At 37.0% G+C, this 25,898-nt stretch overlaps 1 protein-coding gene across 1 annotated transcript in view; it reads left to right on the top strand.

Annotated features, from left to right (window-relative positions):
- The first annotated feature begins 124 nt into the window (after positions 1-124).
- KLB (klotho beta) overlaps positions 125-25,898 on the top strand; it is a 36,777-nt gene continuing 11,003 nt past the window's right edge. The window contains 4 exon segments of the mRNA XM_020991479.2: positions 125-356; positions 359-1,120; positions 19,985-20,492; positions 25,455-25,723. Of these exon segments, the coding sequence (XP_020847138.1) occupies positions 282-356; positions 359-1,120; positions 19,985-20,492; positions 25,455-25,723 (1,614 nt within the window). The 5' untranslated portion in view covers positions 125-281.

Raw genomic sequence — 25,898 nt, 5'->3', positions numbered from 1 at the left:
ATGACATTTTTTTGTTCATCTTCAGTACATTGTTTCTCTAACCTCAAATTAAATATACACAAATCAACAGTAATATTTTTTATATTTACACATTTTAATATTTTCCCATAATAAAATAATAACCAGATTTCTTAGTTACTATGAGAAGCCTACCTCCCTCAGATTACATTGCTCTATGTAACCCATCCTAGGTCTCATAGTTCAAGCTAATCATTGACAGACCTTTACAATCAGAAGCTTTTGCTGAAGCTTTGATAAGACAGTCCAGCAGTTAGTGGCAAATGAAGGCAGACTGTGCAGCAGTATCTCCAGGGAATGAATGGATTTTCTTCAGCAACGATGAAAGAAAACTGACTGTAAAAATACACACTATAAGAAAACAATGTTCATCCAAGGACTGAAAGGCTATGTCATCCTTTGGGCGTTTTTCCTCACAAGAGCTATCACTGGATTCCCAGGAGAAGGACAATCTATATGGAAAAAAGATCGTAATTTTAATCCTATGAATGAAACTCAAATGTTTCTATATGACACTTTCCCAAAAAACTTTTTCTGGGGTGTAGGAACTGGAGCATTTCAAGTGGAAGGAAGTTGGAAAAAAGATGGTAAGGGACCCTCAATATGGGATCACTTCATCAGCACACACCTTAAAGATGTCAACAACACAGATGATTCCAGTGACAGTTATGCTTTTCTGGGGAAAGACTTGTCTGCGCTGGAGTTTTTGGGAGTCTCTTTCTATGAGTTTTCAATTTCCTGGCCAAGGCTCTTTCCAGATGGCATAGTAGCAGCTGCCAATGAGAAAGGACTCCAATACTATAATACTCTCCTCGATTCTCTTATACATAGAAACATTGAACCTATAGTTACTTTATACCACTGGGACTTGCCTCTAGCACTACAAGAAAAATATGGGGGGTGGAAAAATGAAACCGTGATAAAGATTTTCAACGACTATGCAACTTACTGTTTCCAGACATTTGGGAACCGTGTTAAATACTGGATTACAATACACAACCCGTATCTAGTTGCTTGGCATGGCTATGGTACAGGTATGCATGCACCAGGAGAGAAAGGGAACTTAGCAGCTGTTTATGCTGTGGGACACAACCTGATCAAGGTACAGTACAGCTGGTTTCATGTCAGAGCTTTAGAATTTTTAAAAATGTAATTATATAATGGAACTAGAGAATGAAGAGCATAGACTAGGAAAAGATGAATTTTAAATTTGTTTTTATTGCTGTCATCCTTTGCCATTAATTTTTAGAACTACCTATTGTCCATTTCCAGTCTTTTTCAGTAGTAGTTTATCTTAAATTCAATTTCTTAATCCTACTAGTTTTCTAAAATGTGTCATTTTGAGTTATGCTTTTTAAAAAACTATATATATAGTTACACATGATAGTAGTACAAATGTCTGTTTTCATCTGCAGAATCACTGCAAAGATTATACAAACCCTATTCCTGAAGAGAAAAGAATCCTTTCTTGCCAGAGGCCCAACCAACCACTTTAGAATTCTGTTAGAATAAAAATGCTTAAAAATCTGCAGTTCATGGCTTCTATTTTATGATTAGTGATACTTAGCTGCAATAAGTGTAACATTCCAAATGCAAATATTGAAACTATGTCATTTCTAATTTGCCTTGCTTTTTGTTGCATGGGAAAAAAAAATGAGTTCCATTAACCCAAATGTTCAAATTAAATTTAGTAAGGTAAAAATTGTGGAGTACATAAGGGAAGGCTTTATTGGAGTATTATTATCTTAACGCAATGAAAACATCAAAAGCCACAAAGGGTTTTTAAATATCTTCCAAAGTTATCTATTTCTTTAAAAACATTTAAATTATCATAATGCTAATGAGTAAATTCTGACCAAAACAGAAAAGTAGCTATTATTTCCATAGAATAATCACATAATTAGACATGAAAAATTTGCATAAGGACATAAAAAAGAGGTTCCAAAATTTCCAGTGGCAAAACAAACCAAAAAATTTAGTTTTCACATTTAATTTACCAATGGCTAGGGGGAAAAAAGGTTTTAAGTTTTATATCAGTTTACTACTTGGGCATCAATTACATAGAAACACTTAGAATATTTTGACAATGAAGTTAAAAAAGGGATTAGTAATAAAATGACATGATCTAATAATGGATGTAATTAAAATTCTGTTATAATAGTCAAGCATTTATTAATTGCCTGCTATATAAGTTATAAAATGTTTAAGAACATTAAAATATTTTTTGTAATTTTTCAAAATATAGAGCTATCTAGTAATTGTAATTATATTTTCTGCATACTATTTAATTATTAGCTGAATGTATCCATGCACACTGATTTCTAGCCACACCCACATATATAGATAGTAGGTTATGTTATGATTTCAACCACCTTCTCATGGGTAGTAACAGCTTTGCATAAAAAAGGATTGTTATATGTCTCTACACCTCTATATTTCTATATACCTAGAGTATATGTAAATATATTATGATTTAACAAAATTAAATTTTAAGAGGAAATAAAGCTAATCCTTTCATAGCTAAGTATAGACATTTATATTATGAAGAATATATTCTAAACTATTAAAATGTGTTTCCTTGAAAGCTTTTTAAAAGTTTCAAATTCAAGGATTTATTTTGATAACAACCATGCCTCCTATATTATTCCTTTTATCTCTTTAAAAATCCTAAATAATAGACTTAATTGAGTGTAATTTAAAGATTATGAACTGTAATTTCTGAGTCAATCAAAATGTATCATGAAACATGTTGCCTTACTTAGTGATAGACTACCCCAAAAAGAAATGGAGAAAAGGCCTAATGGCTTTATAACCTGAAATGCCAAGGGGACTTGATACCAGTGCCTCCAGGTTGTCTCAGTTTCCCACAGCTCCCTTAACTGAGGACTTCTTGTAGGATAGTCAATAACAGCAAAAATAAAAATGTAATTCCACATGGTGAAATGTGCGATTTCCTCCTTAGTGTTCCATCGTGTGGCTTCAGTTATTTAGCCCCATTTAGGGGGCTATGGTTTGTAATTCAAGAAAATTTAATTAAAACCTGGGACTTTAATTAGAATCTAACTATCATAGCTAAAAAAGAAGTGACCCTCAATAGGAAGGGGAATGGACTCACAACCAAACCCCAGACTATCCTACCTGAGATTTTTTCTGTTTCTCTAATATACCTACAATCCTGGGCTGTTGGAATAGTAGATCCTGTCTTCACTGCCACTAGTTCTAACTTGGGCTGTCTCTTTACATATGTCTCAGGAAAAGCCTTTATGCTAGTCAGATAGGGATGGGAATTAATTTATTCCCTGGTACCAGCCTTCTCTAGTTAAAATATTTTAAAATAAGATTTCTAGGCTCTGTAAGCTTACCAATTACATATTTTGATAATGATGGAGCTATGATTTTTATCAATGTGGGTATTTCTTCCAATGGTGCAAACTAATATCCAGCAACATCTTGTTGTCCTATGTGACTCTTGCCCCTATCTTCCTGTAAGTTCTCCACAGGGATCCACCCAATGTGCTGGGGGCCTTCTAGATCTCTTGACGTTATATGGAGACCATAATTTGTTCAACTGTTTCTCAATTGATGGGTAGCTTCTTAATTTTCAGTCCTCTGTCACCGTAAAAAAGAGGTGCTATAAATATTTTTGTGCATCTGAATCTTTCTTTTTCACACCAACCCCTTTTCAGCTTCCTTTTATATGTTGTTTTCCCTCCATTAAATTCAGCTCCTTAAGGTCAGGAACGGTCTTTCTCCCTGTATTTGTCCAGAACTTAGTATCATGCCTGGCACATAGTAAGCACTAATAAATTCTTGTTGACTGGCTGAGAATATGACCTATGAAGTATACTGAAAATCCACTGATTATTTCCTTCTCCTTTCCCCTTGGTTGCTAGTGAAATCCTTTAATGAAAAACCCAGTCTTTGTCTCAGGTAAACCAAAGGGTAAAGAGACTTGTCTTCACCAAATCAGGGAAATCAGGCAGACACTATCAGCAGCAAAGGTAGAGGGGCCACCACCACAACAGTTCAAGGTATAATGACTTCAAGGTCAATTAGAGAAGCAAAGAAAATCTCAGAGATGGAATTAGAATTCAGCAATGAGTGATCTTCACCTTCCTAACTGGGATAGTTTAACACAGCCCTAATCCAGTCCTGGTCCTAAGGACACAGGAGAGGTTAAAGTGGTTGTGTAACTAACTGATTTGATTAGGAACTCCCCAAAGGCAGACAGACCTAGAGGCCAAAACACTGAGATTAGGCTCAAATCCACCACCACACCTTCAGGAGAATTCTCTAAATTGTTGTTTACCCTGGGCTGGTTCGTATCTCCTAATCCCAGAATTAGTTACCATATAATGAAGTCACATCTCAGAAATCAAAAAACACCACTAACAAAAATCCTATTGAAGTCTGCCTCATTTTGAGGCAGATTTAGAATAAGTAGAGCAAATTTAGAGTAAAGTTTGTTGTGTGTGAAGAATTTTTCTACTGGAGACAGTGAAAGTTTATTAGCTATAGCTTGACTACTAAATAAAATAAGTAGTAGAGCCCACATTGGCTATTTAACTTCATTAAAGTGTCAGTATACCCTAACAGAAGCTGGGCAAACCCATTTGCCAAACTTTAGACCCTTGGGCGATTTTTCTCATTAGAATCACAAAATCAAAGGATTTCAGGTACTCTGCCAAGCAGTCTTCCTAAAACATTAGAACCATGGAAATATGGTTTAGGAGTTACATTCTAAACTTGGATTCTCAGAATATATAGTCTCAATTTCCACCTTTACTTTTCCTTGCATTATTGTTAATTCTCCTAATCTTACAAAAGTTTTTTCATGGGTCTGTGAGTCTCTGCTATGATCTTAATTTATTTAATTAGGGTCTTTCCCATTTAAGAAGTCCACACTGTGGAAGTGGCCAGAGAACCTACTCTATACACTTGAGTTTTTTGGTTGAAATACTTTGTGCTGACTTATTTCAAGGTGGAAATTTTCCTCCATTTTTGGCCTTGCCTGGCTAGTTTACTAATAGTTTAGTCATAAAGTCCACTTTATAAATTAGAGTTAATTTATTTTTAGAAAGTTTTGTGATCAGTGGTTTAGATCCCTGTCTACATTTTCTTTAGTCTATGGGTGGACTTTATTTCTTTTGCCTCAGCCCCAACTGGATTGTAAATTTTTTTGAGGGATTGTGTCAGTACTTCTTTTGAATCCCCATCAGGACATAGCCCAATAAACAAGAACTCAATAAATACTTGGATTGAATTGCATACACACACAACACACTCCTATACTGAACTTGGTATGAGCATTTTTCATTTTTCTCAAATTGTAAAAAACAAATCACAGACACTACTTTCTATTAATAATTTTATTATTAAAGTAAATATTTGCACACTGTGTCTATCCTAAAGGTGTAGTAGTATTACCAAAAATTTAGTAGAAGAACCTTAAAAAAAACCTGAAGTTATTACCAGTATGATTCATGTTTAAGCCTTCTTTGCCAATTCCTTCTGCTATCGCATCATAATAGCTTCAGTGTTTCAGAAATACATAGGACGGTATATTCCAGGCCCGTCTGCTAGCCATTAGAAATAAGTTGAAGGTGAATTTTGTGTTAGTTAGCAATAAGCAATGAGTGAGCAAGGAGCCTTTCACAAGAAATGGAATGGAAATATCTTGGGTGTTGGAGTCAGAAGACTTGAATTCGAATATCTTTATTAGGCACATATTCTTAGGAGAATCACTCAAGCTTACAAAGCCTCAGTTTTCTCTGATGTCAAATGAGTGCAGTAATATAGACACTACCTATTTCATTATGTTGCCAACAGGAGAGCAAATATCATTAGTATTATAGTAACAGTTGTTTTATTGCCACAAAATAAAGCTGCTTTGGACAACTATCTACACATCCAGAAATTATTGCAACCTAATGTCAGGGATCACGGGGACCTGAAAGGAATGAAAACATTCACATTGCACCCTAGTACTTTCTAACATTCATAACAAGGTACTGATAATTTAAAATGAAAGTATTTATAGGCTCATTGTCCAGTTAGCTCCTGGTTACAAAGAAAAAAACCTCCACAATTGTCATGTTAATTTTTTCAAAAAAATTTTTTCAGTAAAAGGAAATAAAGTCAGAAAATAATAATGATGATAGTTAACATTCATATAGCGTTTACTATGTGTCTGACACTGCTAAGCACTTTACTGTTATTATCTCATTTGATCCTTACAATAAGCCTGGGAGATATTATTATCTCCACTTTACAGATGAGGAAACAGAGGCAAACAAAATTTAAGTGACTTGTCTACAGGTTACTTGTCTAGTAAGTGTTTGAGACTGAATTTTAACTCAGATGTTCCTGACTTCAGGCTCAGAGCTCTATCCCCTGTGTTACCTAGCTGCCTAAACCACTATGGATTTATCTGTATGTTACTGGATTATTAGAAGATTAATGTATTATGGGTTATTGTATACAAAAATGTTTAGCTAAATAATTGGCTTCAGGATGTGCTTCATAAGTAGCTAGATGGCTAGATAAAAGCGGTAAGATCTGAGTATAAATCTATACTTACACTGCTCTACTTATCCTTTTATCAGGTCACTTAACTTTTGTTTGCCTCAGTTTGGTCATCTGTAAAGTCAGGATAATAATATCTCCCAGGGTTGTTGCAAGGATCAAATGAGATAATAATTGCTTCAATTTCCTCAATTGTAAAATGGGAATAACAATGACACCCACCTCCCAGGGTAATTTTGATGATCAATTGAAACAATATTCAACTCCCTGACACATAGTAGGAGTCTGATAAATACTTGTTTCCTTCTTTCTTTCCTGTCAATGTGGGATAGTTCCCAGTGAATGACAGAGTAGAAAGGTAACTTCTTATCTTCTACCCCCTCAAAAAAATGCACGAGAACCTGAGGGTAGAAAGAAGTATGTATGGGGTCATGCTAAATCTCTGTCAGCAAATGTAAAATTAAAAGTATTCAGACAAGTACTCCAGATAGTTAAAAAAAATGCTTAGTATGGTATTAAACAAAGGAAAGGTTTGGCAACTGAATCAGCTCATCAAGACTGTCTTCTTATACTGATGTTGATCATATGCAACCAGAATTTTTCCTCAGGGTGTGAGTTTAAGGAGTATTTCCAGCACTTACAATCTTTTGGCAGTTTAATTAGCAAGAATGCTTAGTTAAAACAAGTAGGTACTAAGTGATGTGACTGAATGAGACACCCACCTCCATCCCTATTTGTTGGTATCTCCAGCAAGGGCTAATAGCTGTATCCCATCACCCAACCCCTTCTCAACTAAAGGTGGAATTCATGCCACTTGTTCTGAGAGAAGTTTGTGGTATTTGTCTCAGGGTACAAAATTTCCTAATTATGACTTTTATTTTAATTATTTGCTAAAACTTTAAGTTCTCATTACAACTTATGCAATTTCTTCTAATTCTGTCCCCTTTTTTCTTGTATATCTCCTGTGAATATCTCCTGTGTTTTCTCACTTTTTTTATTTTAGTATTTTTTGTGCAGAATTTGACTGTCTGAAAAAAGAAAAACAATGGTAAAGGTGTTTTATTTTTTCTGTGTACCTGTGATTCTCTGTGGTATCTAGCTTCATAGATCTATGTGATAATCTTCTCCCTACCCCTCACTTTTAGTTTAAAGGCTTCTCAATCACTCTTCCATAAGATTTAAAGGCCTGCAGGGAAAAGAGAGACTTTACAGATATCTCCCCAGGAATTAATGACCAACAGGTTAAATAATGGTATATAACATGGTGTTGTAGCAATAAGTATTGAATGCATGAACAACCATTGGCTTATTAGCCAAATGTGCACAAATGGACTTAAATTTTGCTGTGTGGACAAAAGGTCCCAAGGCAGCTTCAATCATCAGAATTCTACATTTAGATATTTACATTTCAGGCAGGAAATTGATAGGCCACAGTTGGACTACAAAAAGTGTTATAAATCCTTTAGCAAAGCAACATTTACTCTTTCCAACTATCCATTAAGTAGAAAAAATTGTAGTTAGATGAATGATTAACAAAAGTTTAAATAAATGTAATTATAAATATGCTGTGAATGATATTGCTGTCCTATTTAAACAGCTTGATTCAATATGAACACTCTCATAAGTGTTCGTAAAAAATCAAGCTCAACTGGATCAGAAAATTTCATGAATAAATAAGGAAAAATGTGCCAGCTATTAAAGGGACTTATACAGTAAAATTTTGAACTGATGAAAAATAGTATCTCAAAATTTGTATGAGAATTCTTTTAATTAATCATTCAATTAAAAAAAACATCTTAGCAAGAAAACTCAGTCTTAGAAAATGATTTATGTTTAAAGAAAAATAATTAAAACTGTTGAACATTAACAAAGCTTCATGTTTAGAGGTTGAAAAACAGTGGGATGCTAATACTTTATAGAGTTCATAGAGCTGCAGAGGACCACAGAGGTCATCTCAGCCTACCCTTTCATTTTATGGATGGAGAAACTGAGACCCAATGAGATTAGATAATTTAGCCTATGCTACACAAGTAATAACTAGTAGAGCTAGGTCTTAAACTTAGGGCCTCTCACTCCAAATCCAGCACTTTTCCCACCGTAATGTATTTCTTGGGAGTGGAGAATTCCAAAAAGAAATATTAATTATAGAATTCCCTACATTAAAGAGATTAGTCAGGTCTAGTGATATTATTCGAGCCAGTTACTGAAAAACACTGAACCTAGTGAAATCAAGAGTCAATATTTGGGTAGATTCTATTGCTTTGGTATTTCATATACATCCATGTAGCTAGAGAGGCATCATGACATATTTATTAGCAAGTTTTCCTTGGAGTCAGGGAGACCTGAGTTCAAGTCAGGGGTGTGCTGGTAAAATGTTTAGCGACCACCTTTTTGTTACCCAGGACACACTTGTAAATTTAATCTGCATTAAATCTACATTTTTCCATCACTTTCTTAAGTCTAGAAAATCAACAAAACAATAAGTCAAGCTTTGTTATGTAGCATTTGCCAGTTTCTGAGGCTCACAGTGAAAATTTAACAGGCTCTCAAGAACTTGTCTCAGCTTCCAGCACACCACTCGTTCAAGTTCTGCAGCCCCTCCATCCATCAGGAAACTCTCAGGCACTGTAAGTCACAGAATAGTTGCTGACTTGTAGTAGTAAAAGAGTCCTGTTACTGCAAGCACCCCATACCAATGAAGTCATGCACAGGCTGTGAGAGTCTCCACGTGATAGTTTCAAACAAAAGGTTAGAAGTTTATTGCTTGGTTGTTTTTTTTTTCATTTTATTGGATGCTATACTTATCCTTTTATAAAGTACTTTAGCTTCTTGTTTGCAATGCCAATGAAGCCTTTTATGGAGTGACAAAAAATGACTGACCATGGAATAAGATGGAGACTGACTGGGTTTTGTTTTCATCCTTGGTCTCTCCTCTGAAATGTGTGAAGTTTTGGGAAGGAAGAACAGGTGAAAATGGCAAAATAGAGTAATTACGCTCACAGTCAGAAAGCTTAGAGATTTTACTTGGTTTTGGTTGTTCTTATAGGTCTATTCAAAATGCGAAAAACCAAACCAAAAATCACCTCCAGTTTTGATGATCCAAATAAAATGGCTCGCAGTAGGAAAGCGTACATAACAAGGGACTGAAAGAAACTTAGGTAAACGTAGAGTGATTTTATCCATTCTGGTTTATATGTTTGCTGAGAAAGCAGTAGAACTGAAAGTTGTTATTGTTGCTCAGTCATTTTTTAATCATGTCTGACTCAGTGATCCATTTGGGGTTTTCTTGGCAAAAATAATGGAGTGGTTTGTCATTTTCTTCTCCAGCTCATTTTGCAGACCGAGTCAAACAGGGTTAAGTGACTTGCCCGGGGTCACACAGCTAGTAAGTGTCTGAGGCTGGATTTGAACTTAAGAAGATGAGTCTTCCTGACTCCAGGCTTGGCAAGTTCTCCACTGTGCCTCATAGCTTCCCAGAACTGAAAGTATTGTTGATGATTTCTCCCTTTAAGTGAGTGCTGAACTTGAACTGCATCTTTTGGAGGGACAGGGGAAGTGGATGAGGCATAATACTGCTTTGCATATAAAATTTTTAATTCAAGATCATAACTCTCAGTGATTTTCTAAGTGTGCTGTCATCCAAATTGAAATCCAGCTTTGTCATTCTATTGAATTTTTCTACATCCTCTGCAATTTCAATTAAACATGAACCTTTTCATTGCTTATACAGTCAACAGAGGCCAAAGTGAAATCTAGGTGAAGTTATATAAAGTTTGTATACTGAATTTGTAAGAGTCAAGCTTTAGGGCCATTTTTGCCACAAATGAGCTATTTAACCTGGGTAAAATCAAGAGGTAGAGAGACAGAGAGAGAGAGACCGAGAGAAGAAGGAAGAGAGAGTGAGAAAGGAGAAACAGAGATGAATGGTCCCCTATTGCTGAATGGCAGTGGTTCAAGTTGTAGTGTGTCTAAGTGGTACATGCTAAGTGTAGTGTGGTCTAAGAGTATCCAGATATTCATTAAAATGAAAAATCCTGCATTGTTAATAACCCTGGAGACAGAGACATTACCAAAAACCATTTATCTAATATTTGTACTGGAATTGAGCTAAGCTCCATATGAAGCAAAAGAATGATCCTGCTCTTATAACCTAAGATTACTTAGACCACCATCATCAACAGAGAGATAGCGAGGTACAGAAATATTCCCTAGTGGTTTCAGATGATCTGTGGTTCTGGAGACTTCCCAAAACAATATTTTAACTACCAGGCTACTTAGTCTTGCCAATAGTCCTAACTTTCGTGGGAGTCTCCTGGAGTCTTTCCAGATGCTTCTGATTGCCAGATAGACAGACATAGATCTTTTTCTCCTGGAGACCAAGCAGATGGGTGGGTGGGTGATGCCAGTAAGATAACTATCAGAAGAGTAGCAGAATCCCCTACTGAGTTGTTCAGTACTATGTTGAAAACCAAGTAGGGACAAAAAGAAAATACTCTCTTAAATTTAAAAGACCAAAGGACTTAAATTTAAAAGACTAGGAGATATAAAGATAAATTAAACACAGTGCCTACTTGCAAGAGAAAATATAGGACTGGTAAGGAGTATGAGAGTACTAGCACACTACCCATGTTAGGTGGGACATGATTCATGCTTGGGTGCGGTAGAGAGCAGACAACATGATATTTGAAGTTCCTTCCAACTCTGAAATTCTATGATTCTATGATTCTTTCAACAACATGGAAATTGGCTGACAGTTTTTGTATCTTTATTTTTGCTGCCATGAAAGGTTTCATTCAAGTCACCTATCTATGTCAATTTGGCCTGGTTGAAGTTCTGAGTCTTGTGAATATTTTGCATGAAAGAATAACCACCAAAATCATAATCACCAACATAATAATGGTAAAGAACTTAAAACCTCATAAAAAGTTGGCATGTAAATGTTCTCCCTTAGGCAAGAGAGAACTTCAGTAAAGCATCAATTAATTAATATTGATTTGTTTTAATCTCTTACTATGTAAGGAAATCTACAGATGCTTCACTTAATTAAATTATGGATTCTCTTCCACTCTTCCATTTTTCCTTTTGTTATCATAATTAATTTTTGACTCAGTCATTTGTTCAATTTAGTTATCTTCAAACTGACATTTGAATTCTGTAATAATGACTATACTTTCAGATAACAAGCCAGGACAATTGTTTTTTTTTTCTTCCCCACTTAATAGTATTTTTTCCCATTATATACACAGATAGTTTTCAATATTCACTTTTATAAGATTTCATGTTCCAAATTTTTCTCCCTCCCTCCCATCTCCCCTCCCCAAGACAGCAAGCAAACTGATATAGGTTATACATGTCCAGTCATATTAAATATATTTCCATATTAAACATGTTGTGAGAGAAGAATCAGAACAAAAGGGAAAAGCCACAAGAAAGAAAAAACAAAGAAAAAGTGAAAATAGTAAGCTTTGATCTGCATTCAGACTCCATAGCTCTTTCTCTAGATGTGGATAGCATTTTCCATCATGAGTCTTTTGGAACTGTCTTGGATCATTGTGTTACTGAGAACTAGGTCTATCACAGTTGACCATCGCACAGTGTTGCTGTTATTGTGTACAATATTCTCCTAGTTCTGCTCACTTCACTCAGCATCAGTTCATGTAAGTCTTTCCAGGTTTTTCTGAAGTCTGCCTGCTCATCATTTCTTATAGCACAATAGTATTCCATTACATTCATATACCACAACTTGTTCAGCCATTTCCCAGTTCTGTGCCACCACAAAAAGAGCTGCTGAAAATATTTTTGTACATGTAGGTCCTTTCAGCACAATTGTTTTAAAAGCAATAAATGTGCTAGGACCTAGTTTTCCTTGAGATTGGAGGGGAAATCTTTTAAAAAATGATACTTAAGGATAGGCAATATATTTCAAAGCAAAACTTAAAAATATATTTACAGGAAAATGATAAATAAGATGACTCAATGGGCTCAAACAGTGGGAAAATATATAATAAAACTAAAAATTATAATGATAGAATCACTGAATAGAAAACATGAATTTAGAATATTCAAAATAAAAGTACAAGGATGCAGAGATATTTTCTATCTAATAGAAAAGCCTTTTTAAAAAATTAAATTTTGGGCAGCTAGGTGGTACAGTAGATAGAGCACCGGCCCTGAAGTCAGGAAGGCCCGAGTTCAAATCGGCCTCAGACCAAACACTTGACACTTACTAGCTGTGTGATCCCGGGCAAGTCACTTAACCCCAACTGCCTTAAAAAAAATTTATATTTTGACTGTGTTTCAAGAATAAATCTGTAACAAGCAGTGTGGGGTCCTACAAGTAGTGATGTAGGGTGATGTAGTTCCTCCATTGCTGGTAGCCTTTTCACACCCTGAGCTTTCCATGTCGCTCTCCACTCCTTCATCTGCCTCAGGCTTCCACCTTATTGCCATTGCCGTCTCTCTTCTCTCCGGTCACCCTGGAACCAGGCTCATTCACTGCCACAGATATTTTCTTGCTTTACTAAGGGAGATAACCACAGAAAAGACCCTCCTCCGTTGTCATGCTTGTTGTTCTCAGCTCTTACTCCTTGGAGGTGTTAGGAGTCTGGGGAGTGTGGGTTTAACGTGGGAATGAGGTGGAAAATGGTTGAAAGAATATGGGGTGGGCTGGAGCCGACTCTCAGCTGATTGGGAGAGCCGGTTGTTAAATTCCAATATGAGCATTCGTACCTCAGAAATCTGAGAATTACAAATCAGGGCTTGATTTATTGTATTGTTTATTGTCTAGATTCAAGAAAGTGTTAATAATGAAGATTAAATTTAAAAGTATATGTACGCATGCTTTTTCCCCAGACAGTCAAGCTGATAAACATTTACTAGAACACCCCCGCCTTGTTCTGTAAGCATTGCTTGAGCTTGGCAGGAGTACAGTAAAAGGGTCAGGGAGTGAAGTCATCACCACATTGGAGGGCCAGTGACTGTAGGCTAATAGTAATAATAGCTGGTATTTATATAGTGCTTTGGGGTTTGCAAAGTGCTTTATGTCTATTATCTCATTTGAGCCACACAACATCCCTGGTATTGGTCCAGACTCTTTGAGGGAAAATTAAAAGGAGGATATGAACAAGAATCAAGCAGAATGAAAAGATATTGCATGGGTTTTAAGCTGTCATCAGGGAAAGATAGCCACTTTGAGATAATGAGTCCATTAAAGTAACAAAATATCTCATACTATTTGATCCCATCTCAGTAAATGCCAAGAAGTATTTTCTAAAGTATTCCATTGTCATGAATAAACTGAATTGATCTGATCCTTCATAGTTGTTTGAAGGTTGGCTCCTGCTTTAGAATGTAAGGTCCTTGAGAGCCAATTTTTTTTTATATCCCCAGCATTTAACACAAGGCCTGGCACACAGTAGGCACTTAATAAATGTTTATTGACCGACTGGCCATCCCTTCTTCAGTACAAATGCACCCCCTCCCTATTGACTCACATGAAAACCACTTATTGGGAGAAGACTGGTGCACGCTGGTAGGTGATCTTCCCTCCCTTCCCACCTCACTCCTAAAGAAGGCCTCTTCAACAGCAGCTTTGGGGTATTCCCAAGGTCTCTGTTTCCATTGCCCTGGGCCTTGTAACCAAAGGTCCAGGGTCTTTTCCTGAGGCCAGTCTCTTCTTCTCCCTGCTGCCTCTGCCCTTGCCAATTTTTGCTTCACTTGACATAATTGCTAGTTATAGCTCTTGCTGAGAAAAGATGGTTTCAAGGTCATGAAAATATTTAAGGCAACAGTATTTATATGATCTGTTTGGGCTTAATAGTCACTATTCCAGGCTAGTATTTAGTCTACCATTAACAGTTGCAATTAATGTGAGTCTAGAGTCCAGGGGTGAGGAACCTGAGGCCTTGAGGCCACATGTGGACTTCTAGGTCCTTGAGTGCAGCCTTTTGACTGCGTCCAAGTTTTACAGAACAAATCCTTTTATCAAAAGGATTTGTTCTGTGAAGTTTGGGTTCAGTCAAAGGGCTGTACTTGAGGACCTAGCGGGATACATGTGGCCTTGAGGCTGCAGGTTCCCCACCCCTGGAAGACATTATGTTGAGAAATCATAAACTAGTGGGGGAGAAGAATGAAAATGAATGAATGAATCAAAAGAAAATGAAGCACCTCCAGTGAATAAAGGTGTACAACTCTATCAAATGAAAACTTTTTAAAAAAAAAGTCAATGAGGCCAAAATTGTCTACCTATGAACTTCAGTGAGGCAAAGATAAAAAAAAGAAAAACACTGCTAAAGTTTTCATGCTCACCCTAACCCTACCACCGTTATGTTAAAGTAGATGAAATTGTTTTGGCTTGCTCCTTTGGTAACTGTTAATTTCACTTTGAAATTGATTTTGCTGGCCATTGATTCCAAATATAGTTTATTGTATTGGAAATTCATCAAAAGTGTTTCACAAGAATGAATAAGTATGTATTTACTATAGCATCTGGCATCAGGAAAAATCAATAAAAAGGAATAATCAGCAGAGTGTGCAAAACCAAATGTGGAGCTGGAAGCCACCCCATCTTAGAAGTCCAACGTGTCAGCTGTACACCTAGCTGTCTATACCCAGACCTGGCTGGTCTGGAGATGTTTTGAGACACTGGCTTAAAAATGGATTAAAAAATGACTTGGACTATGTTGTTACATAGACTATGTGCATATAGAATGATGTTAAGAAAGGCAGAGCAGGATGTAGTAGGCTCATGTTTATTACAGTTTTATAAAAATGTATTCACACAAAGATCAGAAGAGAAGATGAAATGATGTAAATAGTTGGACTTTAATGCACATAAAGTTCTTTTTTTTTTTAATAAGGCAGTTGGGATTAAGTGACTCGCCTGTCATACAGCTAGTAAGTGTTATATGTGTGAGACAGGATTTGAACTCAGGTCCTCCTGACTCCAAGGTCAGTACTCTATCCACTGCACCACCTAGCTGCCCCTACATTAAGTTCTTTATTTTTTCCCTGCAAAACTGCTTAAGATCATTTTTAAAAAGAGAGATTTAGAAGTGCGGTAGAGAGCAAAATTGCTCTTATGGCATCAACTTTATTTTCTAGGCATTATGTCTGCTCTATTAGTGCCAGAGGGAAAACCATATCAAAGTGAATCTCATATATAAATTCATTTGCTTACTCACTCACTCATTCACTTAACAAATAAATCAGTCAATTAATCAACACATTAAGCACTGTGAGTCCTCTGACACATCTAGAAATCACTTAATCTCTTAGTACTCTCTAGGCAACTATCTAAGACTGAATTGCAGAGAAAGTGTTGACCTGCTTTGGTAGAGTGAGTTTCCTCACCAGGAAGTTCCCTATACCAATGAAATCACAGGTCCTGTCCTTATCCCTACCCTATGACATGTATTTCAGCGTGCTAGATTCTATGGGGAAAATAAGACAGAGTCCTGGCTCTCATAGGGATTGGCTTTTAATTGCAGAACCAACTTAACCTCAAAAACAAGTTAAATATTAATTATTATGCTCTTTTAAATGCAAATATTTCTTAGAAAATACTGCAGGGGAACAAAATAATTAACAGACTTAGAAATTCAACTTTTGACTAATGATTGGGGGCACCTTCAAACATTTTAACATTTGAGTTCATAAATCATAAATTGAAAGCTTCAAGGGACCTTAAACGTTATCTAGTCCAACCATCTCATGTTACAACGGAGGAAACTGAGTTTTAGGGAGGTTAAGTGATTTGCCTAAAGACTCACAGGTTGGCTGGGCTGAGATCTCAATAAATATGCCTAGTTTTAAGTTCATTCCATATGTAGCCCTTCCCTTTCAATCAATTGTTTTGATTTCTTCCTGGTGTCCATCTCTTTCTCCACTTCTGATTTTAAAATTGGGTTAGCCATTTGATTTCCTCTCATCTCCCAAAAGACTTATCTGGTTGTGAAACCTACAGCGGCAGCAAAGGGAGCTGCCATGTTGGAACAGAATAGGATGAATAGGATGAGAAATTAATTCACTGTCTCTCCCTTATGACATAGCACCTAACTGCCAGCTTAAAAAAAAAAAAGAAAGAAAAGAAAAAGCCTTCTAACTTCCCCTTTAAGCTATTGAATCCAAGGAACAAAGGTTGAAGCTAACTTAAATCAATCATTCCAAAGGTGGATGGCCTTGTACAAGAGAAATGGTAACCTTGGGGGGAAAATCATAAAAAGCTGTTGTGTAATACTCATGGTACAGAGTCATACTTGCCCATATCCCTTAATTTTCTTTTCCCAGTAGACCACCTGAGCTCCAGACTAGCAAAATAAATTGTCAAACTCTATCTCTAAGCAATACTTTCACCTGGTTATTTGGCAAATATTATAAACTTCTAATTACTCAGGTGCTTCCAACCCATCCCCCCTTCTGTGCACGTGGGTAGAGAAGCTTTTTCCAATCCAAAGTAAAGATGACCTTAGATACAGCGATAGCCTCTTCAAATAACAAAGAAGGTGAAAGAAACTCCAAAGTACATCAAGGTCACCCTTCGAAGTGAACAGCATATACAGTATATATGATTTTCATAGAAGGCTGACCCGAAGAAACCCTGTGGTAGCAACTGCTTGCTGTGTTTTCAGCTGTATGGTTCCTGACAAAAACAAGGTCTTACCATAGCTTTTGCTAATGTATCAACTTTTATATATCCTACTGAAGGAAACATCATTAGCTAAAAACAGAATAAAACTCCCTCTCTAGTAGAAATGAGTGATGGATTTGCATTGTTTCTCACACTTGTGTGTGATGGAGTATTTTCAATACAGTGGGCTAAGGGTTAGAGCCTATGATCTAGGAACAGAGGAAAGCTAACTTCCTTATACAAGGAATAAACCTGAAGCCTTACAATTTCCAGTACTAGGTTCTATAACCCAGTTTAATTTTTAAATATGATGCTGTTTGGATTTCAGTCTGAAAACTCTTGTCTGCCTTGTAAGCTTAGTAGTTTGGAAGACAGCTCTAGAGATAATAGATCTCATTGTTCAGGTCATTATATACTGTTATCTTAACTATGGCTAAAACCAGCCATGAATACCTAAGTCTGCTGAAGTTTACTGATTTATAAATAAAGACAGAGAATAATAACAACAATAATATACTTACTTGTGTACACTGCTTTAAAGCATTATGTAAATTCTCAAATTCTGTGTAGCAGGACATGGTAAGCTGTGTCCTTCACAAAGTCTTTCATGATAACTTCAGTCAACAATGATTTCTCCCCTTCTTCATTGCCCAAACCACCATTTGCTATCTGTCCCATACATTTGGCCCATACTTGTTTTGTTTTGTTTTCATTTTGATGCTTTACTATAGTCTGCATGAGCACATTTAGTGGATAAAGTGTTGGAACTACACTTAGGAAGCCTGAGGTTCAAATTCTGCCTCAGACACTATATAAGTCTAGGCAAGTCATTTAACTTCTCTGGGCTTCAGTTTCCTCATTTGTAAAATGAGGGGTTAGACTTGACGACTTGTAAGGCCATTTCTAGCTCTAAATACATGAATATGTAAAGTACTTTGCAAATATTAAAGCTACTATTTATGTCAGCTGTTATCATATTATTCCTTAATTTGTTTAGTGAATTTAATATTGTCTTCCCAACAATATTTTAAAATTTCTAATGGCAAAGGAGGATGCTATCAATCAGTTTGGTCAAACTCAAGTAGAAAAAGGAGATATTAAATCATACCTAACGGTCCTGTTGTGTGCATATTGACTTAGAAAAACACATATTGGGGCAGCTAGGTGGCACAGTGGATAGAGCTCCAGCCTTTGAGTCAGGAGGACCTAAATTCAAATCCGGCCTCAGATACTTGACACTCACTAGCTGTGTGACCCTGGGCAAGTCACTTGACCCTAATTGCCTTGCAAAGAAAAAGAAAAACACATATTACCACTATCTATGTTCAATTGTGTTTTTATTTACTTCATTAAATATTTCCCAATTACATTTTCATCTTGTTCTAGCCCCACCGATAGTGTTTCACACCTTTGCTATAAACGACACATTGCCTAATGCTAGTATTATATGAGAGGTACAATTAATAATACTCTTTGAATGATTAAAGGAAGAAGGAAATAATCATTTATTCAGCATCTACTATGTGCTAAGCACTTTACAAAATTTTGTCTTTATTGTATTGCCTCATAGAGTCAGCTAGGTGGCTCCATAGTGCACAGAGCTCTGGGCCTCAAGTCAGGAAGACCTGAATTCAAATCCAGTCTCAGCTTACTACTTATGTGACCCTGGGGCAAGTCAGTTAACCACTGTCTGCCTCAGTTTCCTCAACTGTAAAATGTAGATACTAAAAGCACCTACCTCCCAAGATTGTTGAGAGGAGATAATAATTGTAAAGTGCTTAGCACACTCACTGGCACCTAGTAGGCACTTAATAAATGCTTATTCCCTTTTCTCCCTCCTCATTTGATCCTCACAGATAAGAGACAGGGCTATTATTATCCCCATCTTATTATTATCCCCATCCTAATTCTATGTTTCTAACCCTAATTCTGCTTCTAACCTCCCATTCCACTTCTAACCCTGACTCTAACCTTAGCCCTCAGGGATGCACCCTTGAAAGGCGACACAGCACAGAATAAAGGAGAATAGTGGCCATCCCATTCCATCTGTCCTCTAAGAGCCTTTGACTGTCCCTCTGTGCCTAGGAGGCTCTCCCTCCTCACCTCTGCCTCTTGAGATCCCTATCTTCTTTCAAGGCTCTGCTTCAATGCCATCTTCAAGAGACTTTTCCTGATCCCCCCTGTTGTTAGTTCCACACACACTGCAACTACCCTGCACCTGACCAACAAATCATTATGTACTTATTTCGTACACGTTTTAATGGACTTTTCTGGGACCCGTGGCACAGTGGAGTAAGTTCTGAGTCCGGGGTCAGGAAGATTTGAAGTTGAATCTGATCTTACACACTTTCTAGCTGTGTGACCCTGGCCAAGTCACTTAACCGCTGTCTGCCTCAGTTTCCTCTACAGTAAAATGGGGATAATAATAGCACCTGGCAGGATTAAATGTGAGGATTAGCTGAGATAATGTATGTAAAGTGTTTAGCACAGTGGTTGGCACACAATAGGTACTTAATAAGTAAAGGCTTATTGATTGATTGTGGAGTCAGTAAGAATATCTTTGTGCAATTCCTTCATTAAATGGGATTCACCATCACTCTTCTGGCTTCAAGGGAGGTGCCGGCAGGGAGGTGGTAGCGGTTGTAGAATTTGGTTGGCGGTTGCCATGTCGCAAGATCCTCACTGTGTGGGATTCCCCACGATAATCCACTCCCCCTTCCACATCACTAATACAGCCAATGAAGGGACATTCCATAAACAAATTTATTTTCGTAGTGATACAATAAGTTCTAATAACACTTTCTTTTTTATCAGGCTCACGCCAAAGTCTGGCATAACTACAATACAAACTTTCGGCCACATCAGAAAGGTTTATTATCAATAACCTTGGGATCCCACTGGATGGTACCAAACAAATCAGAAAACAACCTGGATGTGCTTAAGTGTCAGCAATCTGTGACTTCTGTGATGGGATGGTTTGCCAACCCTATCCATGGGGATGGGGACTATCCGAAAATAATGAAGGACTTATACCCGCTTCTCCCTCAGTTCTCTGAAGCTGATAAAACTGAAGTGAGGGGCACAGCTGATTTCTTTGCCTTTTCCTTTGGACCCAATAATTTCAAACCTCCAAGCACCATGGCAAAAATGGGGCAAAACGTATCACTCAATTTAAGAGAAGTACTAAAGTGGATTAAACTAGAATACAACAACCCTGAGATCCTCATAACCGAGAACGGCTGGTTCACAGACAGTCATGTGAAAACAGAAGACACAACAGCAATCTACATGATGAAGAATTTCCTTAATAAGGTTCTTCAAGGTTAGTTGAACATTAGCTCAAAATTTCTTAAATGTTGACATCGTGGGTACCTAAAGAACTTGGGGGCTGGGAGACTTTTTTTTTCAAAGTGACAGTAAGTTTGATGTTGAGAAGTTGATTTTGATGTGCTATGAAAAAATTTAAATTTAAATTTCCTCATAATGTTGTGGACTAAATGTTTCTTTCTTTCCGTATCGCTTGCCCCAAGACAATACCTTACACATAGCAGCAAATGTTAACAAATAATTGTTGAGTTGATTTGAGGCTTCTGAAACATCCAAGATGGCAGGATGTTACTACTTTTTGTTTCATTATTGCAAATTAACAAAATATATTTGAAAAACAGGTAGCATGGCATAATGGAGACAGTACTGGTTTGGGGATCAGAAGACCTGAGCTGGAATCCCAATCCCATCACTTACTGGCTATGTGACTCCTGAGCAAGTTACTTGTCTTTGTATCTCCTATTTTTCATCTGTTAATCCTTTTACTCTGACAGAGATCCAAGTAATAGAAATGTCTTGAGAGAAAGGAATGTGCCATACAAGGCAAAACTGTGTAATTTCCAATATTTGACCTTCCTGTATAGCTTAGGCTCCTATCTGATCAGTCAGTCAACAGTTATTTAATAAATGCCTGCTATATCTCAGGCCCAGAGCCAAATGCTGAGGATACAAAGAAAAAAAAGACAAAAACAGTCTCTGCCCTCCAAGAGCTTACAATCTAATGGTGGAGACAAGATGCAAAGAGCTATGTACAAACAAAATAAATGCAGGATAAATTGGAGATAATCTTAGAGAAATCAATATGGCAGTTGGAAGTTTGATGGTTAATATTTTACCCTATCCATCCTGTATACATGGACATCTACATTTTTTTTTTTACTACAGTAATGTGATGTAAGGAGGACTAGAGTTAATTCTTGTTTCCCCAGGAAAGTTGTGTACCAACTTATTCAAATTAATGGAATCTCAGAATCTCAGTACAGTTTATATCTTAGTACTAGCTATCACTTAATCTGGCATACCTTGTATATGTTTTAGTGGACCTGGAAAATGTGTTTTCTGCTATCCCAAAGGAAAAGTCATAGAGAGACACACATGGACTTCTAAATCTAATCTAGCAGAATGACTCATTCCTATTCTCTGTGCCTGTAGGGGTGTATTCACACATATACCTTCTCTAGGTGAATTTTCCTCAAGGTCACATGGAACCAAAGGAGCAGATTTTTTTTTCATTTTAAAAAAATTTATTTTTAGTTTTCAGCATTTACTTCCTTTTAAGCTTTTGAGTTTTAAATTTTCTCCCTTTACTCCCCTCACCCCTCCTCACGACGGCAGGGATCTCATATAGGCTCTACTTATACATTTTTATTAAACATATTTTCACATTAGTGATGTTGTAAAGAAGAATTAGAACAAATGAGAGGAACCACTAGAAAGAAGAAACAAAACAGAGCGAATAGTATGCTTCCATCTGCATTTACACTCCATAGTTCTTTATCTGGATGTGGATAGCATTTCCATAATGAGACTTTTGGAATTGTCTTAGATCCTTGCATTGCTGAAAAGTGCTAAGTCTATCAAAGTCAGTCATCACACAGTATGGCTGTTACTGTGTGCAATGTTCTTCTGGTACTGCTCACTTCACTCAGCATCAGTCCGTATAAGTCCTTACACAGTTTTGCCTCACTCTAACAGAAATTATCACCTCTTCATAAAGATTTTTCATAATACCAATTTGGCCTCAGAGTTGGGAAAACAGTGGATGGTTTGGGAGTGGGAAGTAAAGTTCTATCTCTGACATAGACTGCCTGTATAATTTTTTTTCCACTTAATGGTATTTTTTTCAATTACATGTAAAGATAGTTTCAAAATTCACTTTTATAAGATTTTGAGTTCCAAATTTTTTCTCCCTCCTCCCCAAGACAGAAAGCAATCTGATATAGGCTATACATGTAGAATCATATTAAATATATTTCCATATTAGTCATGTAGTGAAGGAAGAATCAGAACAAAAGAGAAAAGCCACGAGAAAGGAAAAAAAAGAGAAAATAGTATGCTTCTATCTGCATTCAGACTCCATAATTCTTTCTCTAGATGTGGATAGCATTTTCCATCACGAGTCTTTTGGAATTGTCTTAGATCATCGCATTGCTCAGAATAGCTAAGTCTATCAGAGCTGATCATTGCACAATGTTGCTGTTACTGTGTACAATGTTCTCCTGGTTCAGCTCACCTCACTCAGCATCAGTTCATGGAAGTCCAGGTTTTTTCTGAAATCTGCCTGCTCATCATTTCTTTTTCTTTCTTTCTTTCTTTTTTGTTTTGGTGAGGCAGTTGGGGTTAAGTGACTTGCCCAGAATCACACAGCTAGTAAGTGTTATGTATCTGAGGCTGCATTTGAACTCAACTCCTCCTGACTCTCTCACTGCGACACCTAGCTGCCCCCTCATCATTTCTTATAGCACAATAATATTCCATTACATTCATATACCACAACTTGTTCAGCCATTCCCCAAATGATGGGCCTCCCCTCAATTTCCAATGCTTGGCCACCACAAAAAGAGCTGCTATAAATATTTTTGTACATGTGAGTCCTTTTCCATTTTTTGTGATCTCTTTGGGCTACCTATATCATTTAACAGACAAGCCTAAATTTAATGTCAGTGCCACCAGGCAACTCTCTGAGGTTAAGAAGTATAGAACACTAACCTATATATATATACATATATATATATATGTATGCATATATATATGTATATATATATATAGGAAGCTCCTTAAGCCAGTTAAATCATAAATCTGTATAATATTAATAATATTACATTCTTACTTAACCTATTAATACTGATGAATCATAGCATTTTAACATTTGAAGGGACCTTATCTAGTATAACCCCCTAATTTTACTAATGAGACCCACAGAAATTAAGTGACTTGCTTACAAGTAGCAGATTTTGGGCCTAGAATCCAGGTCAAGAGCTTTTCTATTATACTACGGCCCTTCTTTCTCACCCTTGTCTCAGTGACTTTTTTTGTTGATAAAAATCACACTGGCTCTTTTAAGTAGACATTTTTAGTCAAAAGCAAATGTTTTAAAAATAAATAAATTAATGAATCTTTGAAAAAACCAAATGTTTGAAAATATAGATACAAGAAGACATGTTCCCTAAATTCATAGGTAAAGCATATTCATTCAACAAACATTTATTAAATACCTGCTATAAACAATTCACTAACTTAGGCATGAAGGGAAAATATAAAGATAGATATACTCCATTCCCTGCCATCGAGGAGCTTCCAATCTAGTAAGGGAAATAAGATGTTCAGGCAAATAATAATACAATAATACAAAATAATACATTAATATAGTATACATATTTAACTCATTGTTGTTTGTCCTTCATTCTCAAGGAGTACCAATGACATCAGGAAGGTGATGTCTTGACTTACAAGTGAATTGGATTTAAGTGAGGCAGGGCTGTACAAAGTCACTAGCCTCATTCTCTTCTCCACAGCGATCTGGGTCCAGTGGCAAGACATAGATCAGGACGACTAGAGATGGCTCCAGATGCAGTGGGAAACCTTGGCCTTTTTAAACTAAGTTCTTTCCAGGCCTCAGTTTGTTTGAGGGAAGACCCATTCAGTAATTAAGGCTAAGTAAGAAATGAGGCAAAAAATGGCCTCTTTTACCTACTTAAAAAAAAAAATCACCGGGGGAGGGGAAGACCTTCGGGGTTTCTGGCCAGAACAGACACAATTGCTGTTTATGCTCTGAGCCATCAAAACCCAAACAATAACCAGTGAGGCTTGGGCTGGGAATTATTGTTGGCCACTCAGTGAGAACCAGAGTGATTTGAGTTTAAGGTATGGTCAAATAGCTTTCCATTTGAATCCAATGGGCTTTATCAAAGCCTGGTTTTACAGTGCTGTATTTCGAGAAATCTTAAATGAAACTGTTTGGGGCAAAAGAGTTAATTGTCCCAGTTTTGTTTTGTTTTTTTAATGATTGAATAAATAAGTAGGGAAGAGGAAAAATAATCTAGCCTGTAAAACTCCCCCACCCACCGCCCCACCTCCGATGTCTTGCAAGGTTTCAGCAATTAAAATTTATATTCCTTTGGGCAGAGGACCCACAGGTAAGGGTATGATTCCCCATATGGACAGAAGGAGAGGAGGGAGGCAAGGAAGGAAGGAAGGAAGGAAGGAAGGAAGGAAGGAAGGAAGGAAGGAAGGAAGGAAGGAAGGAAGGAAGGAAGGAAGGAAGGAAAGAAGGAAGGAAGGAAGGAAGGGGCAGCATTGCCCACTGGAAGTGGCTGCTTGGTTCCCAGTGGGGAGCTACTATTACTCACAGATTGTTGTTTGTCCCTCTTTCTCAAAGAAGACCAGTGACGTTAGGAAGGTGATGTCTTAACTTGAAAGTGAATTGGATTTAACTCATAAGAGCAGTACAAAAGGCTAGATCAGGTGGAGAGATTGTTTCTAGTTGCGAGCAACAGGGAAGGAATTGAGACTCTTAGTTGCAAAAGTGTTTGGGTTTTTTTTTCTTGACCATATCCTAAGAATAATATACACTGATTGGTGACACATTTTGGATAAAAAGAGCCGTCATTTTTTGGGAGGGATTATTGCTCTTGAAAATTAGGTAATTTCATAGTATGCACTGCCCAGACATCATAATGGGTATTATTAATGAATTTTCACACCTCAGACAAGTGTGAGACCCTGAAAGCTAATTAGTGCTTTCCCTCTGTTATCTCCAATTTATCCAAAATACATTTTGTGCATAAGTAGTTGTTTGTCTTGCCTCCCTGTTAGAGTAAGCTACTTGAGGGGAGGGACTTTCTTTGCATCCCCAGCACTTGGCACAGTGCCTGGCACTGTGTAGTCCCTTAATACATGTTTATTGACTGATTTGAGGACACTCAAATCAATTCCAATTTCTTTTTTTCCCCTGCAGCAATAAAATATGATGAACTAAGGGTGTTTGGTTACACAGCGTGGTCTCTGCTGGATGGCTTTGAATGGCAAGACGCTTATACTACCAGACGGGGTTTGTTTTATGTGGATTTCAGGAGCAAAGAGAAGGAAAGAAAACCCAAGTCCTCTGCACATTACTACAAACAAATCATAAAAGAGAATGGATTTGTCTTAAAAGACTCCACACCTGATGTGCAGGGTCAGTTTCCCTGTGACTTTTCCTGGGGCATTACTGAATCTGTTCTAAAGGTAAGTTGCCATGGATAAATGAGACAGGTTGACTGCAAAATGGAATGAACAGTAGATGTGTTATATAATGTCATTAACTAGGCATCAGTTCACTGGGTCTAGGGCAGGCAGTGCAGTGTGACAAATAGAGCTCGGGCTTGAAATATTCTGATCCTTACTGCATGGCACATAACCT

The sequence above is a fragment of the Phascolarctos cinereus genome, unplaced genomic scaffold, assembly GCF_003287225.1.
Source record: "Phascolarctos cinereus isolate Bilbo 61053 unplaced genomic scaffold, phaCin_HiC Scaffold_9;HRSCAF=440, whole genome shotgun sequence".
Taxonomy (NCBI): domain Eukaryota; kingdom Metazoa; phylum Chordata; class Mammalia; order Diprotodontia; family Phascolarctidae; genus Phascolarctos; species Phascolarctos cinereus.
This window is presented reverse-complemented; position numbering and strand designations above follow the sequence as displayed.